The sequence below is a fragment of the Tubulanus polymorphus genome, chromosome 3 (genome assembly GCF_964204645.1).
Source record: "Tubulanus polymorphus chromosome 3, tnTubPoly1.2, whole genome shotgun sequence".
Taxonomy (NCBI): Eukaryota; Metazoa; Nemertea; class Palaeonemertea; order Tubulaniformes; family Tubulanidae; genus Tubulanus; species Tubulanus polymorphus.
Window position 1 is genome coordinate 5,181,296 of NC_134027.1, and position 17,303 is coordinate 5,198,598.

The window sequence follows — 17,303 nt, forward strand, 5'->3', positions numbered from 1 at the left end:
CCAATTCAATTCAATCAAGAGGAATCCCTATTTTATTCACTATCCATCTCTACCTTGCAGAAAAGGTATTGATAATGTCATCAAGCTCTAGCGTTTGGAGCGAAGTGATACCCGATGATCTGCTGGTGCATATATTTTTGTGTCTACCGTTGCAAGACCGTATTCAGAGTAGTTACGTGTGTAAGAGATGGTATGATTGCTTTCAATCCGTGTATCTCTGGCAGCACTTCAATTTCAACTTCTTTACGCAAACAGACCGTAAACTCATCCGCTGTAGTAATCAATTATGCGAACGACTTCAATCAGTCTGTATCACGCTAAACCCTGGTGAAGAATACAATCGCCAAAATGCTGTCGATCTAATAATGAAATTGGCATCCACCGAAAAACGTCGTTTGAAAGCGATAACGATTATATTCAGAGGTGACAACCCGCTATTCTATGCTGGAAAAGAATTCTGTATGGCATTGTCTCAGCTATTTCAGCCAATGAACAACGGTCTATTACCGGTTGAACAATTGAAGCATGTTGATTTTAGCGGTTTGACAGTTGCATATGACGATTCCGTTATGGATGTTCTTGCAAAAAACCATCCGAACATCGAATTTCTGAATCTACAAAACCGAAATCTGTTGACATTAGTCTCACCGACTTGCATGTGTGGATTAGTTATTAAGTGTCGAAAACTAAAAGACTTGCGAATATTCTACGGAAGTTTGAGCGAAGCTATTTTGGATGCTCTCGGGGAAGACGACCGTACTCCGCTAGAATTCCTTAGTCTTTCGTGTCGACGAACCGAAAAATACGGCACAGAAATTCCGTCAGAATCATGGAAGAAAGTTACGAAGCAATTGCCCAAGTTAAGAATAGGACTAGTATTTGACGCAACTGTTCCTGTTCATAAAATGTGGGAGATAATGAAAACTGAGCTACCTCTTTCATTTGTAAGATTCGATACTTTTACCGATCTCATACAAGAAATTAACTTTGTAGCGGAGAATTATCATAGGTATTTAGAGAAAATATCCATCAACACAACGTCCAGCTCAATTTTGGATAAAGCTTTAATTAAACTTGCTGCATGTTGTGAAAGATTAACTGTATTGTATGTATTCTGTGTGGTCAGCCAGGAAACAATTGATCAGATTCTAACTGTTTGTCCGAGTCTGAGAAAATCTGGTAACTTTCTATTGAAAGCTGTGAAAGAAACTCATCCTTGGGGCGACCCACGTGAAATTGAACGATTATTTGTTTATCATAGGCTTAAATCATAACTGCATTCGTTGCTATGCTAATTTGTACTAGGCCCATGTACTATTGTAGCTCAAGAGAAAATGTGCATATGATTGTGTCTTTTTGTCACAAAATGGCACTTCACAGCAGATATGCTTTGTTTCATATACATTTTAGATTTCATTGAGAATTAGTAATTTATGCCTACTATTTATTAAAGCTCACAAATGGTGCTACACTTCGGTAGTTGTTTATATGACACGTTTTTCTGCTTTTCACAAACTATTTTTACAGCAAAGTTTACCTCTAATTGTTATGATTATTAAATCTATTGCTAATCACACAAATTGAGATTCTTATTTATTCATTAAATTCATCCGAGTTGAAATTTGTTCTTTCTTTTTTGTTTTTTAATGAGGCATGCGATGAGTTTGGAGTCTTAATTGAAAGATCAAATAGCTACCACATCAATTGTTATAGTGCCATTGTTAAATTGTTTGAAGAAGCCCGATAACAAATGAGTAGACGAATCTAATTGGTAACATTTTGAGGAACAGCCGTCATTGTTTTGTGATCTGATATTCATCCTAATGAGCTTCATCAATTCATCATTAAACCAACTTCACAGACCTAGGAAAGCTACAAACCCTTTCCATATTCTATGTAGGTTTGTGCATGGATAATTAACATTTTGAGAAACTGGCAGATTTCTATTTCCCTGTGTCCAATGATGAATTTCTGAGATAAGTCATATAAAAAGATGCCGTACGATTTTGAACAGCCTCAGTTGCAATGATAGACAAACAACCAAGCATTTTACAGAAGAATGTTTTTTATTATGCTTTTTTCACCACTTTTACTAACAGCAAAATCTCAATATTTACATACCGTAAATAGTTATTTACATTCTCATCAAAATTCTGTTTGTTACTTATTTACAAAATGGTGATTGTGCAAGCTTTCTTTCTCTTATGACGTAATGGAAAGATTTATCAATTAACTAACATCAGCCGATCATGAAACCTTTCGAAGTTTTGAATTTAATACGTATTTGTTACCAAATGGTAAATTGAAGAAATACATTTCTATTCCGTAGATCTAACTATCATGATTGAATTGTTACGTTGTGGTATATTTTTCCTGAACTATAAGCTGATGTTACATATTTGATGGAAATCTTTTCATGTCTATTTGAGATTACCTTTGTAGTTAAATTTCATTGACAGAGAGTGAGATACATACTCTAATAATACAAACATAGAAAACTACAAATTTTTTTTAATCTATATAAAGTTTGTTCAGTATGAAATATTTATGTGAGTAAGTTTGAACTATAGAAATGTACGTAAAGTTAAGATTATTATTATGTGAGATTCTTTTATTATATAAAATCTGGTCAGTTGTTGAGATTCTTTATCATGATTGAGACCAAAATATAATTCTTTCTTTTTTTTTAAGTCCAGAGAGCAGTAGACATGTTTGATTTGTTCATGTCCCAAAAGACGTAACTTATATTCTACAACACTTTTGGCATGTAACAACATTATATGAAAGCCACATATAGAAATTTCCACAAAAAGCACAATTCAACTGACCGATCTTATATTACGGGATTTATAACAACAAAGATATCTTAAGTTGAGGCATAACCATTTTATCTGGACCTCTGTCATGGATAGTGGGCCAACCTCAAACTAATTCCCACAAATGCTTAACACTAAAATCCATACATCAAGAAATATGTATCTTAAATAGTTCAGTGCAACAGATAGAGGGAGGATACATGGACTTCTATCTTGGTAATTTTAGTTGTACATGTACAAACTTTTCAAAACGAAGCAAGCCCAATGGATAGAAATAAAGATTTCCAAGGTGAGATTTAATTTTCAATTCACCAGGTATCTTCTTTAACCAGTCCTTATAATCCAACAAAAAACAACCCTATTGTGTGGAGTCGCAACACTGCAGTAGACGCAGCTGCTGCAACTATACAACTGCAACCTAAAAGACCTTGATTATCATTTGCTTCATTGTTTTCAACGTGAACATTAATTTTACCCTGTTCAAAATCCGGGGACGATCTGATCGTCATGGAATCCATTATCCAATCAACAATGCTATATACCCTGTAATGAGATCCGGGTCTCAAAAACGAACATTGTTTGACAGATTTAACATCATCATCTTATACATTTACAGTTATTTATGAAGACATAATAAAACATCAACAGACTGACTTCTTGATAATTCAATGCTATCTAGCATTTCATTACAATGTTTTTTACTTGAGCCTCAACTTAAAAATGCCACATTCATGACTTCATGTCAACTGAAATTAATCATAACCAGTGTTATTCGAAACATCTTAATCTTGATTATCTCCTCAGAAACAAGTTCCAGCACTCCCCTTATGAAAGTCAAGTACTCAAATTCTAGCTATCACTGGCACAAATGCAGCCTAAAACACAATGCTCAAGTAAATAATTTAACATTGACTATTAATGCAAAAGTGCCAAAATTATGATAAACATTGAACCATTAACATGAAATTGACACAATGAAGCAGAAAAATACATAATTTAAGCAATAGCAGTGAGAGTTAACCCTGTATTTTAAAGCTCTCCGGGATTTAAAACAATACAATTTGTATATAAGCACATTACTCTTAAAATATACATGTTAAGGTCACCTAATACATGAAGACCATAGATAGATTATCACAAATATAAATAATAGTATTATCATCATAATGACATAAGATTAAAACGAAACTGCATGGTGTAAAAAAATCTGCACCAGTTTAAAGAGGATTGATTACCACAGTATATCCTATGTACAAACTAACTGTCATGGTCACTGGCTAAATTTACAGGATCATAAACCTTACATACCGGTAAGTCCCAGTTGGAAGCAGCCAATTTTTCTGAATTTCGAAATTGAAAATCAACTGCAAGAATCATTAGAATGAAACAAGTCACAAAATATAACAATATTTGGTTTTTCCAGATACTTTGGTCTGACCTGTCTGACTGAAAAAAGCTAATATGCTCTTACTTTCAGAAATACCAATAAAAGCTATGATTTAAAAAAATCTCTAAGTATGAGAGACATTTCTCAATGATAAATACTTGCATTACAATATACAAACGAATATTGCACCAACTTCACACTTTGAAGCCATTTTAAAGACAACAGTAGACATACTTAAATTATTTACAAAATTAAGAAATTGATTTTTTCAGAGATCTTTCAATTTTCATATTTTTTTCTATGCACTTTCATTTGGACTTTTTGAATTTGCACTTATTTTTAAACAATGGAATGACAAAAATTTAAATGACACCAACAACTTTTTATCAATGATTGACATTATTTCTTAATTCCAATATCAATTCCTCTGTTGATCTGAATCTGATCTGAAGAAAGCTTCTTCATTGGAATTGATTAACCAGGCATATCTATTTATCTGGTCATCTAAATTTCCTAGTTTTCTATGAATGAATGTAAGACACTGATGCACCAGAGCAGTAACAACACAACATTGTCTATAGAAAAACAGTTAATATTTCATTCAACAAACTTTTCACGAGATGATTGCCAATTTTAATAGAATATTTGGTTACATATTGAGCTAGGTTTGAGCAACATTTCAGGACGACGAGAGCAACGCCCTTTAGTGGACCACAGAGAACCATACTGGACTGTGTTTTACAAAGCAGTTTCAACTTATCCCTGTGTTATCTAAAACGATCATTTATGCAGGTCTGAAACCTTCCCCATTTCTGCGTATCTGTTAATCACACAAACTCGTCTCCCCCAGGTTCGACTAACATTGCCGCTTTGAAAAGACAGCCCAGATCTGTATTGTTCATTGTTTATGGTATATTACTTACAAAAAGCTGCTTTTATTGCCTTAATGTCTTAGTGAAACTTTCTCCTCTAGTTTTTGGCAAAGAAAAGAACATCACTTCCAGGAACATCTATGTTCAACAGTGGAACTCAAAACAAATTACCCAAGCGAGCAATAAGTAGTTTGAAATGTTGCAAATTTTATTTCTTAGACATTAAAATCCTAAGAGAACTACCAGCAGCAGATATAAATCGTTTACACTTCCAATGTTGGATGCCAGAAGAAAATCTTGAATTAGGTTTCCCTAAATTAAATTCCATTGTTATACAAGGAATGCAGGTCTACCAACATTCTAAACACCATGGACACATATTCATCGGTATATGGGCACTGGCTCGATACATCTTGGCCAAAGTTTTATCAACTAACCCTGACAGGATGATGACGCTCAATTTATCCAGACATCTCACAATCACAACCATTTCATCCATAATTGAACTGTAAGGACTTGCTCCTCTACTGAACACATTGCCCATTTTATATACTGGATTAGATGGTTTTGCATGATCCGCAAAAATATGATCTTTGATCATATAAGATGATGCACCCATATGCCTGACACTAGAGGGTATGATTGTATATGAAAAATGATATAGCTATAAAATGGTAGGTAGCCAATTCCTATCTGTTGATGACGACATAGAACAGCATTATCACAAATGAAAGATGGAATAGATGAGTTGATGACATGTAAACGCTGCTAGCAGAAGATGCTGTTTTAACATAAGTTGTTTGAACTTCAGCGGCCAATAAGGGCGCTAATGAAACGTCTAATGTTAACGTTGGACTAGATAGTTCTATTAATGAACTGATTCTCTGTGCTTCTTGATTACAGGCCTCAACCTGAAAATGTAAAAAATTGATGTTTTCCATTAATTGGCAAATTTCCTTAAAATTGATTATTTTACGCAATATACTCGATGAGCAATGTAATTTACCTGTAATGGAGTTGGATTCTGTGTGATAGGAACAACTACAATCACTATTTCATCCTCAATACTCATATATGTGAATGGTTCACATTCTAGAGTTGTAATCTGGTGCTGTAATGATGTTGTTATATTCTGCACCGTGATTGGTGGAAGTCGAGCTGTTTGCGCTATTTCAATTGCAGATTTCTTATTATAAAGCACTCTCACCACACCACCTACAACAAAACCTGACTCTATGACTGAATTGATAAGAGGAACATCTCAATAGTTTAAAATATCACTTACCACAAATAGGACAACAGCCACCAGGGGGTGTTACTCCTTTACACTCGTCCACTTTAATCAGAGGACACTTAACCCCTCTACACTTGTAACGTCCCATAGTACTATAATATTGCCCAACAGTTTTACATGCTCCTTCATAATCTACAGTTGTTCCACTCCCTAAAGCTGAACATTCATTTGGATAGGTTTCCCCATTGTGTCCGCACACGACAGTAGCCATATTACAGTGATACTGTAAATAGATGAATCAGATATATGTTTCAAAGCAATGAACTTCCTCATGACTTCCTAAAAATTTCATCCGACAAATCTTACCCGACAGTGTCCTCTATATGCTGGTTGTCGACCTTGACTGATGAGCACGCAAAGGTTTGAATGTTCTTCACCCATTGTGTCACAAACCGGGTCATGATGATGAGGATTACACATACTTGATTGTACTGGAACTAAAAATCATAAGCAATTAACTTAAAAGTATTTTCATAGTATTTTCAAGTTGTTGAAGATAAACAATCTTATCTAGACCGAAGAGACATGATGAAGATAACCAACTTACTGCATTCATATTGACGACATTCTTTCACATTTGGACTCAAACATGTTTGTCGCCGAGCATAACATCTCTCTCCCAGTTTACACGGTTCTGAATCGCAAGGATTGTGATCCATGCATTCCCCAAATTTGAACTGAGCATTCGAGACACCAGCACATCGAGCTATACAAGCACTGGGATATGTGCGTCCATTATCACTACATACAGGAGCATACTGATGTGGACATTTACATGGCAACCCTGATAAAAAATCATAGAATATCCGTGAATTAATTCATAATACAGATTGATAAGCAGGTAATATATCATCATATCAATACATATCAAAATATCTCATCTAAGTTAAATAAATGCATTAGCCACTTTGATGCCTACCTGTTGAACTGCTGACAGTGCCTTGGGTTCGTGTTACACCAGCGCATTCACGTTTACTGCGAATTATCTTACTATCGTGACAAATGAAGTGGTTACAACCTACTTGGAAAAAGCTACCATGATCTATAGAAATAAGAAATATTGAACAGCATATAAATACGTATACAAAATTATCTAGTTAAGTTAGGCTATGCATATGAAAATACGTATTTTTTACCTTTATCAAATCCAGTTGTTTTTAAAAGGCAGCTGCGAGTCTTCTGGCAAGGCAAATCAATGCAGTGATTAAGTTTATTGCTGTGCCCACATTTACAAAGCTTGTAACATCCAGGGACTGAGGAAGGAACTGGTGTCAAGACGTAATTTCCTTTTGGTACATACATCTGGGACATACCACCAACAGGACATCCTGGCACAAATCGAATGAAACAGTTCATTAGCTTCTACCGTTTAGTATTTTAAGGGCAAACTTGAATAATTTGATAACATCTTTCATGCTGATAGACTTACCTGGTCTACATATATATGGTTTACAGTGAGATGGATGACGACACTTGCGTCTATTCACCAGACAAACATGTGAACTGGTACATGGATTCGGGTTGCACGGATGTGATACTTCTCGCCTTTCAAGAGATCGATCAGGACTGACAGCTAAAAAAAGACATAAAACTCACCATGAAAGTAAGCTATCGATATATCACCAGATGTCCTTATTTCCATTTAAGATTTGCATGAGCAAACATATCACAAGATCTACTTACAGAGATATTGATAAAGTGAAACGCAAGGTGCATTATCATCAACTGGTGCCAACATGTTACATAATGTCTCACTTTTATCGATGTTTTTTGAGTCAAGACATTGCTGCAAAACCTCCATACATGATGATCTGTAAGAATCATTTGAAATAAAAAGCTTTCTGTAATGTCTGCTCTTTCAAATGCTATACAGAATAAATTACACCTCGTAAAATCTGTTATATTTTATATACTTACTTGCATAGTTTATTCGTTTGAGTACTACCATGACAAGGTTTCACTTGTAAAGCACATGTGATTGATTTCCATAATTCTGGTTTACATTTTTTCACATCTGAGGGTTCAGAAAAAAGGTAAAAATGAGAATAAGCGGATTGAAATATTCTGAAATGGTTTTTGAAAAATTTATTGACATACCCAGTGCAGGAACATGAATTTGTGGTAACGCAATTGAACCCATCTGCCACATTGCTGCAGTATTCCTAGCCTCTTTATCTGCCTGTGCATTGCAGCTTCGAAATAATTCCGTTGGGCGGTGGTTGAAATTATTACAATAATTCAACCCATCACACCCCATCTTACATGGACTTTCAACTACATGAAACATTTCAAATAATAGCTGTTAGAATCTTGAGAGTATCATCCCAAAAATTGTGCCTAATGCGAACAGACTTTTGCAATTTCAAAATTGAATTCAGCGACCAATTTGTGTAATGACGCAAAAGCTTTTTTGTAAATTGAAGTTACGTGAAATCTAATTAAAGGGCTGTAATGGTAACAATTGATGGATAAGATGTGAAAACAGTAACAACCCTTGACAACCAGACGATAGACAAGTTTATCGTTACCAACAACAACCCAGAATAACGATGATTAATGAATCAATCTTCAGTTTCATCCGACTGTTGATGATGATCATCATAAGTGTCCACAATGCAAATTAAATGAGGTGAAACACTTAAGTCGAGGGTTTAAATCGTCCAAATTACGTAATCATAAATTAGACTGTTTATCATCTTAAAGGCACAAAAATTGCTACAACAAGAAAATGGCCGCCGCATTACCTGCTTCTATGCAAGCTCGTAATTTTTCCTCAGACGGGACATGCTGACAATTTGTTTTAAATTCCTTCCAGCTGTTCATCCAGGTTTTACTGTACATCTTCAAAGAAAATAATGTCAATCTAGCATTAATCAAAATGATAGGAAAATGTCATTTTCTATCTTAGAAATTTAGTATTACGTTATTCTATTAGTTACACATTGATGGATGAATCATTTCTGTCAAATCATTGTTGTGTTACCTAACTCAATTTCTTTATTGTCAAGCATTAAGATATATCATAGCAATGAGCATACCAATGAACATTCGAGTAATAAATGAATTGCTTGTTGATACTACACGTATGACTGAGATTTTGATACACCAATTAACAAGCTCTCAGTACCATAAATGCTGCCATAATGTTTAAAGTCTATTTGAATGGCAAACGTCATTATTCATCTTGGCTAGTAATTGCTGTCAATGGTAATGGCCTCTAAAGCACTAAACATTGAACTAATCCTGTCCCAGGAGCAAGAGGTGCATTTATCATCATACCAGTCAACAGCTAAATCATAATGGAATGAACCTGTAGCGTCAGTAAACTCACAGGTAAATCTGTACATTTCTGTCGGATATTTGGAAATAAATGAAAATCTTTTACTATTCTAGTTAAAAGTTCGATATCCATGTATCAATTCATAATGATGTACAAGAAGTACCAATAGCCAAATCTTTGTAAATATCATTTTCTTTCAAAATATTGCCATACCTTACTGCACGACTCTTTACAGCTATAACTCTTCGCTAAATTACAACAATGTAATTTAGCACCATCCATTCCGGATATGTCATGTGGATTAGGTTTCTGGATGCTGTTCTGTTCAGCTGATTTTTCCAGGAAGCATTGCCAAAGTGGGTCCTATAATGCATAAAATAATGAATAAGCCATTAGATAGACTAGCCACAATTACATTTCTGCTCTCTTCAGACATTTGAGTTTTAAAATAAAATTCTAGAATTCAAGTATCAAACAGTATACCGGGTACTGTATTGTTTATTTCTTGTATTATTCAGTTTCTTTCTCTAGATCTTCTAGCCTACATAGAATGCAAACCATGAGCTGTCTCACAATGTCGGGAAAAACACCCACGGGATTTGGTAATTCCGTATAGACTAATTCAATGTCCGTTTGCTTTTGTTATCAGCGTCTAACAGAACCTGTAAGATCTGACAGGAATGACAGTTCACTTTACTTTCTACCATCGTTAAGCTAATCAGGAGTCAGTACTTTTTCCTTTTTCATTCCAGAGGGTTCTTGCTAGTGACTGACAATAAGCCCTTTGCTGATGTTGTCGCTGTTATAAGCTGGTGGGAGTAAACAGTTTATTGTGATTTTCTTAATGACAAATGAAGTGAAATTGTTAAGAACTGTTTTCCCTAACAAACTATTGATTGAGTAGTTCTGTACCAAGACATAAAAGATAACACAATGTATCTTCTTAAAAGGATAAGATGCATCATTGTGTCCTGAGATGCTTTCGGAATAATCCACATTTACAGGGTTATTCTCTATACTTACAAGAGGATTCGGATGTCCACATCCCAGTATGAGACTATTAGCGACTTCATCCTGTGTTTTCTTTGTCTGTAAAGCTTCAGTACAAGTTTTCTTACAAAGCGCCGTACGTGCTGAGTTACAACACGGGATCACTGTAAAGAATAGGAAATATTAAATCAGATGAAATTTAACTCTTCCCTTTGAAAATTTCATGTTTTCATGAATATTAATTTGAACGATTTGTATTCAGAGAATCAGTTACTCAAAATGAAATTTTTCAATTACAAGTTCACTTACTGTCTTTAGGATTTTCTAGTTCAGTTATTTGAGTTTGATTTTGTATACATGTTAGTATTGTGGAACTAGTTGAGGAGCAATGATCACGTAATGCTTGCTGTTTTTCATTAGTAAGTGTCACCTCCTGTAGAATCAATGTTTTACAAATCCATCTACACTGATCGGTCAATCCAGCGTTACAACATTGACTTCCTGAAAATAAAAAGTATTCCAAAGGTCTTTTATCAGTAGCATCCCAATGACCAAGTAAATCTCTCTGGATCATGTAGAGCACCTTAGAGTTTCTATATTTCTAAGATAGCTGATTCTACTTTCAACCTAGCAAAAAGAGGATTGGATCTTCTAAGGCCCCTGATACCCAAACAAAATCTTTTTTAGATTTTCTTCAAATGTTTTCAAATGAATGTATCTAGCTTTGTATTTTAGTGCACAGTGAAAGGCTGAAGTAACTGGAGTTGGAATGTATCTGTTGCATGGTGTTATCTCGGTTTATGAAGGAAACACCTCAGTAAGCTATTAACTGTTAACGACCTCTATTTCCTGTTAGAATGTCGCATGGCTGTCAGGGGTGACAAATCAGCTAGTTAATGCACCACCCCTATAGAGAATAATCACTATCTAACGACATATCAACCCAGACAAAATCCAAAGTTGATCTTTATCCAAATTCTTTCCAAAATATAAAATTGTTTTGACGCAATATGGGGTAATGACCTAAGGATTTCAGTAACAGAAGTTTAAGAAGTTCGATGTTGACAGTGTACTACTGATGCTACAAAAATAATGACGAAAGATAAATCTAAAACAAAGAAACACTCGTGAGAAAGTTTCTGACGATTATGGGAAACTTCCCAGAAGAATCTTTTTCCATTTTGATTCGCGTGAGATTACACTCCACAGATCACTAATGGAGTCACAATCTGGAAACTTTAGGGGAAATCAAAGAGATGTGTTTTATAGGAGAGGTTCTCATTTAGATGTCATCAAATGGAAAGTCTAGCCCATTTAGCCGATCACTACAGTTACCAAACTGTCCTAACCAATAACTATCACACGTCGCCATAAATAACCATCTAATACATTAAATGAGATGATTTCTATGCTGAACACACATTATGGTAAGCCGGAAAATCCTCAATGCGGTGGACACCAGAAAACGAAGCTATAACATTGGATAATCAAGTGCTGAGGGTCCAGCCATTAAAAACAATCAGATATCTCCCAACTATCGGTGATATTCATACTAAATTATGGAAATGTCTTTTATCGAATAGCCACGATATTCACAATGTAAAATGCCTATGAGAACGAATTGATTATCAGGATTTGTCAAAGCTCACACGTGAATAGATGAAATATAAAAATTGTTAAGAAATCGATGCCTTTGATATGACGAGGCTTTGAGTTTATTCGCTAGTAAAACTCGACACTTTGTAGTACACCCCAGCCTCAAGGACAAATAAAACATCCATGATCATTAAAATTTGAATCTTAAAAATTTCATCGAGGATAGAAACGAACCTTCTTGACGATTTAAACATTGGTAAAAAGCTTCTTCAGATCCACCTTTGTCGCAAGATGCTTCCGCAGCGGGTCGAGATACAGCCTGAAAATAGAGGTCATCAAAATGTAATTATAATTGGACTGGACTGTGCAAACACCGAACCATCTACCTCGATCAAGATCAGAGTTTCAGAAGTTTGTTTTTGTTTCAGCTGGGACTCAATGATGCCTAACTTTTTAACATTTAGCTTAACTGCTCAACCATGTCACCAATTAGAGTATACTATGGCGAAAGTTAACCTTATATGAACTGGGAATAAAACAAACCAATTCCCTATTTGCCGGAGTTACATAATCCTCGTCCAGTCTGGTAAATCCCGTAGTCTATCGTAGTGGTCTCGCGGTATTTCATTTCACTCGAATGACATGACAGACCAAGTCATCCGAATAATCTCCCATCACTCAACCATCTTCCTCGATGGAGCTTCCTTCCGAAGCCTTGCAATATCTATTCAATTTCCTCGTAGAATACCCCAGATGCTAACGTGAGATAGCACTAAAGAAACCATACGTATAATTCTGCATTGCACCCTTGAGATTTGGCAATCATTAGTTTCCAATTTAGTTTTAACTATCGACTGGAAGATGCTCGCTGTATATAAGGACTGCAGGTAAGTCCCTTGAGGAACTGGAGCGAACTATGTGTTCAGCCTTATATGTTGTGATAGGAACCATCATGATGTATTAAAGTAAAGTTTCAGTTTCAAGGAGTCAGTAGGGCTTATTTTGATAATACATACAGAAATTTTGAAAATTGGTGAAAAATGAAACTATATAACTTTGAATTAACGCACTTGACTTCATTTCATAAATTCTCACAAAAATCATAAGCCCTAAATTCCGGTTTTGTGTGTACACTTTCTCTTCATATTTTTCTGCGAATTTTCATGACCTCGATAGTTCTATATTCGATGAAAAGAAATAATCAAAGGACTCCCCACTACGCATCTAATATCTTACAGCTTTTCTGCGCTATTAAAGCTGAAATCATGTACTGAATGACTTAAGCTACCTGAAATTGTAATTGCGGGGGCATATATTGCATCGTTGCCAGTAAAAAAAGCTTTTATTCATCATTGATCTCAGGTTATTTGTCTAAAATAAACAACGTTTACAGTTTTAATATCGCACTCATAATAACTGTATTATAGGAAATGCCATTGCAATCAAAACTCCATGAAAACGAAACAGATTTCCAATTTATTTGATGGCCACGAATTTTGGCGAGCAGAAATTTTCTTTTCCCAATACCGAACATTACCCGTCCACGTGCAACGTACAAATTCGATCAGATCGTAGCATGGAAAAAGATTTTTCGGGAACGGGACACAAATTCAATCTCGGGCGCGTTATACTAAATTTCGACGAAAATATATGTCCGTTATTTCCGAACAGAGAAAAAATGATTATCACAGAATTATGTTTCGGATGAAAAACCTGCATCACGCAATGAGAAATTTGATCAGTCCAAGCGAAAGAGAATGAGACAGAGGGAGAAATGAACGCGACTGAGTGCTCAATGACTGTATGTGTGCAAACCGAATTTCTATTATTGCGAATCATTTTCTGATGGATAGATTTGCTATGAGAGTAAGAGGGAGAAAGAGGTTCTCAAATCATGAATCACCGTCATTCGCATTAATGTTTTTTTATTGACTAGCTGATTGCGATCCGCTAAGATCATCGACAATTTTCGTATCCTGTGACAACCAGTCACCAATATCCGGTACACAGGCCTACAAATGTTATCTTATTCGGGATTTTTCTTTGTAGTAGATACGAAAACGTCCCGAATGATTTATACTCGATAACAAAATATAACCTAAAAAACCTCAATATATTGAATAGTGGCTTCAAGTCGGGGCTTGTCCTGTAACAGAAAAACCAAATAAGCTGTCCATAAGCCAATGTCCCAATAGAGAAATGTGCTGATTATTGAAAGCCTAATGATCAAATTAGGCAGCATAAAAATGAGAAACATGGGATTATTAATGGACATTAGAAATATAGATGTAATCATACTCTATATTGTATATTATATACACTTAACCACAGCTATATTTTATATATTTGATGGAGAAGAATGTGGTAATATATCAGTGATAAACCATCGTCTTAATGGTACACTGTATGCTGTCTATTACTCAAAGACTGACACGGCACTTTCTTCTCAATATTAATAACATTAAGGATTGTGATGACAGCTTTATAGAATATGGTGCACCGATAGTTATATCAATATTGCAACCACTAAAGTCATTCAGGACATCATTATGCGTTCTATATCAGTCCTCCTCCACAAATTCCATCACAAATTCTATAATCGGACACAAGTCTTGCATCTATAAAATCATAGCCGTGCATTGCTTCAAAGCTGCTATACTGTCCATATTGGTACAGCAAACTTTCCAGACACTGCTTATTAGGAGCTACAGGTTTCTTTTCGAACGCGACACCTCACACCATCTGAGACCATAAACAACAATTACCAAACTGTCAGCTTGGTTACCAATCATTATCGTTACCGATGGTTTTGTTGTCGTTAATTTCGTTAGTTGATTACTTATAACCCTTACCGGGCACGTTCGTTATTTACCTCAGGCATCAGTCACCATTATGAGAGCGGCGAAATAATTTTGCCCCGTTTACCAAATTGCTACATCGCAGACAGTCCGCTGATCAATATTGATAACATTTCGACCCTAAATCAATGGCATGCTGGCCAGTTAGTTCATACTTTGAAAAGGGCAGCAGAAGTGCAGTCGTTTCAGCTAATTACATCGCTAACAATCATGAAAATCATTCTCTTGAAGATTTCTATATATTTACAGTAGCATGATATAAATGAATTCTATAAAAAAATACAGCTCAGTTTACTCTTTAGTCCCATTTTGCGAGAGCTAGGCAGGAAATAGCTTTCTGAGAAAAGGAAAATGACGACAAGATGGGAAATAATTATCTTGTGCGAGGTAATGTTGCCATTAATGAGGGACAACACATTCTCCGTAAACAACAGAAACTATCTTCTTGGGAATAAATAACATGCCACGTCACATTACACTCAATCAAGTTAGGGGGTTGTCACCAAACAATGCGCCATGCCATACCCATAATGGTAGATTTGGTACCCGTAATGAGGCCATAGAAACCTGTATAAACATTACGGTATGTCAATAACCCATAAACTCAGAGAAATCTCCATTATTTATAACTACAGTGTTCATTGTTGTTAATCAGAATTCTACCGTTTAGAAAATTGTCTTTCCATTTGGAGAAGTATTTTGTAAATTTCGATTACGTTATATTTTCAAGCATAATTTTCACATCACAATAACAGTGTTGTGGAAACATCTTTAAACTTATATGATGAAGTTGTCAAGGCAACAAATAAAAACACAGAGGTGTGTGAGTCTTTATAAGTGCCTCAATCAAAAAAAGAAATGGTAGAATTACCATTATTGACTTGTCATTGCTGTGACTGTCAGATTAAATGAGGATTTTAGGTGTCTATCAATGTGGCATTAATAGACAAGATATCAAATCCTACTTATATCACTTTTACTGGCAATTTAAAACTGGATGTTTGGAAGTGCCGGCACTTCATGAAAAACGAAACTACATTTGAATCACGACGCAACCATCTCCCTCTTAAAGTAGCAATCTTAGAAAACTTACTTTGCGGCAGTTTCTTTCACATCCTTCAGACAATATCGAATCGCAGCATAGTCGGCCATTCCATACTTTAATTTCTTGTATGGCTGTAAATATCAAAATAGATATTCCCTTGTATAAAGTGGAGATCTAATCTATTCTTACACCTAAAAAATTTGTTGCGCATGATTTTATCTTATTGGTTTATGTAAGATAAGGTGAGACAAGGTGAGAAATAGGATAGGACAGGATGTATGTAGGAGGTTATCAAATGATGTAGCATTATAAGAAGTACTGGGCATCACATATTAGCACATAATAATAATATAGAATGAAAAATCAGCATTAAAAGGTATCATTAATGGACAGAATTCGACTGCAGTTTTTCTGCATAGAAGACAAACGTCAATTACTGATAGTCACTTTCTCTAGATAGCAACTGAGTTTGATGCAACCCCACCCATCTTAGTCATACACACACATATATATACAGACTTCTTCAATACTTCTCAACAGCATCAAACAAACACGATTAAAACACGTATTTCGTAATGGATTTAAGGTATTCGATATATATGAACTTGATGATGAAAATGATAAAATTTGCCAGAGTATATATTTCTTTTCAATTCAGTACCCATGCTTTTAATTTAGGACTATACGGTTCCATTATAGAAGTCCTTAGAATAAATGATAACTATTGGAATGGTTCGCTCATTTCGTTACCATTAGTTACCTTTGAAAATTGCTATAAACGACATTATGAAAGAAGATATTAAAGCCTGACAAATGAACATTGCACCGCCTCTGGCAAGAACTCACTACTTTTTGAAGTTTATCCGCCAGTATGTTGCTAGGTTACGAAAACTTACCTGTAAATGTATTGTTAATGCATCTCCACATGTCTGACTGTCAATTAGAAAAAAATGTACATTATTAATATACCTAATATAAGTCACACATGATTTTCAAAAACGCAGTTCCAATTATTTGCAAAGGTTATATGAATTCATAAGTACATTCTTCAAGCCTAGATCTATGGGATTTTCTATGACATGTAATCAAATGTAAAAGAGTTTTCCAATTGTTCACAACTTTATTTAGCTGACGCAACTGTGGCCTGGTCAGTGTACATTGTCAA

The 17,303-nt window shown here is 35.1% G+C and overlaps 2 protein-coding genes across 2 annotated transcripts in view; one reads left to right on the forward strand and one right to left on the reverse strand.

The window, feature by feature from the left end:
* The first annotated feature begins 32 nt into the window (after nucleotides 1-32).
* LOC141902545 (F-box/LRR-repeat protein 8-like) lies at nucleotides 33-1,522 on the forward strand. Its single transcript, XM_074790324.1, has one exon. The coding sequence runs from the start codon at nucleotides 75-77 to the stop codon at nucleotides 1,272-1,274; it is 1,200 nt and encodes a 399-aa protein (XP_074646425.1). The 5' UTR covers nucleotides 33-74; the 3' UTR covers nucleotides 1,275-1,522.
* Nucleotides 1,523-4,573: 3,051 nt separating this feature from the next.
* Nucleotides 4,574-17,303, reverse strand: part of LOC141901222 (reversion-inducing cysteine-rich protein with Kazal motifs-like) — a 42,587-nt gene continuing 29,857 nt past the window's right edge. The window contains exons 4-21 of the mRNA XM_074788331.1: nucleotides 17,035-17,071; nucleotides 16,187-16,269; nucleotides 12,470-12,554; nucleotides 10,949-11,140; nucleotides 10,673-10,803; nucleotides 9,863-10,012; nucleotides 9,114-9,210; nucleotides 8,467-8,643; nucleotides 8,287-8,383; nucleotides 8,053-8,180; nucleotides 7,799-7,942; nucleotides 7,506-7,697; nucleotides 7,289-7,411; nucleotides 6,917-7,159; nucleotides 6,676-6,806; nucleotides 6,361-6,592; nucleotides 6,082-6,290; nucleotides 4,574-5,986 (exon numbers count right to left, since the gene is read on the reverse strand). Of these exons, the coding sequence (XP_074644432.1) occupies nucleotides 5,765-5,986; nucleotides 6,082-6,290; nucleotides 6,361-6,592; nucleotides 6,676-6,806; nucleotides 6,917-7,159; nucleotides 7,289-7,411; nucleotides 7,506-7,697; nucleotides 7,799-7,942; nucleotides 8,053-8,180; nucleotides 8,287-8,383; nucleotides 8,467-8,643; nucleotides 9,114-9,210; nucleotides 9,863-10,012; nucleotides 10,673-10,803; nucleotides 10,949-11,140; nucleotides 12,470-12,554; nucleotides 16,187-16,269; nucleotides 17,035-17,071 (2,673 nt within the window). The 3' untranslated portion in view covers nucleotides 4,574-5,764. The remainder of the gene's footprint in view (nucleotides 5,987-6,081; nucleotides 6,291-6,360; nucleotides 6,593-6,675; nucleotides 6,807-6,916; nucleotides 7,160-7,288; nucleotides 7,412-7,505; nucleotides 7,698-7,798; nucleotides 7,943-8,052; nucleotides 8,181-8,286; nucleotides 8,384-8,466; nucleotides 8,644-9,113; nucleotides 9,211-9,862; nucleotides 10,013-10,672; nucleotides 10,804-10,948; nucleotides 11,141-12,469; nucleotides 12,555-16,186; nucleotides 16,270-17,034; nucleotides 17,072-17,303) is intronic.

Coding starts and splice junctions, on each gene's coding strand:
- LOC141902545 (XM_074790324.1), top strand. CDS start 75: ATGTCATCAAGCTCTAGCGTTTGGAGCGAAGTGATACCCGATGATCTG.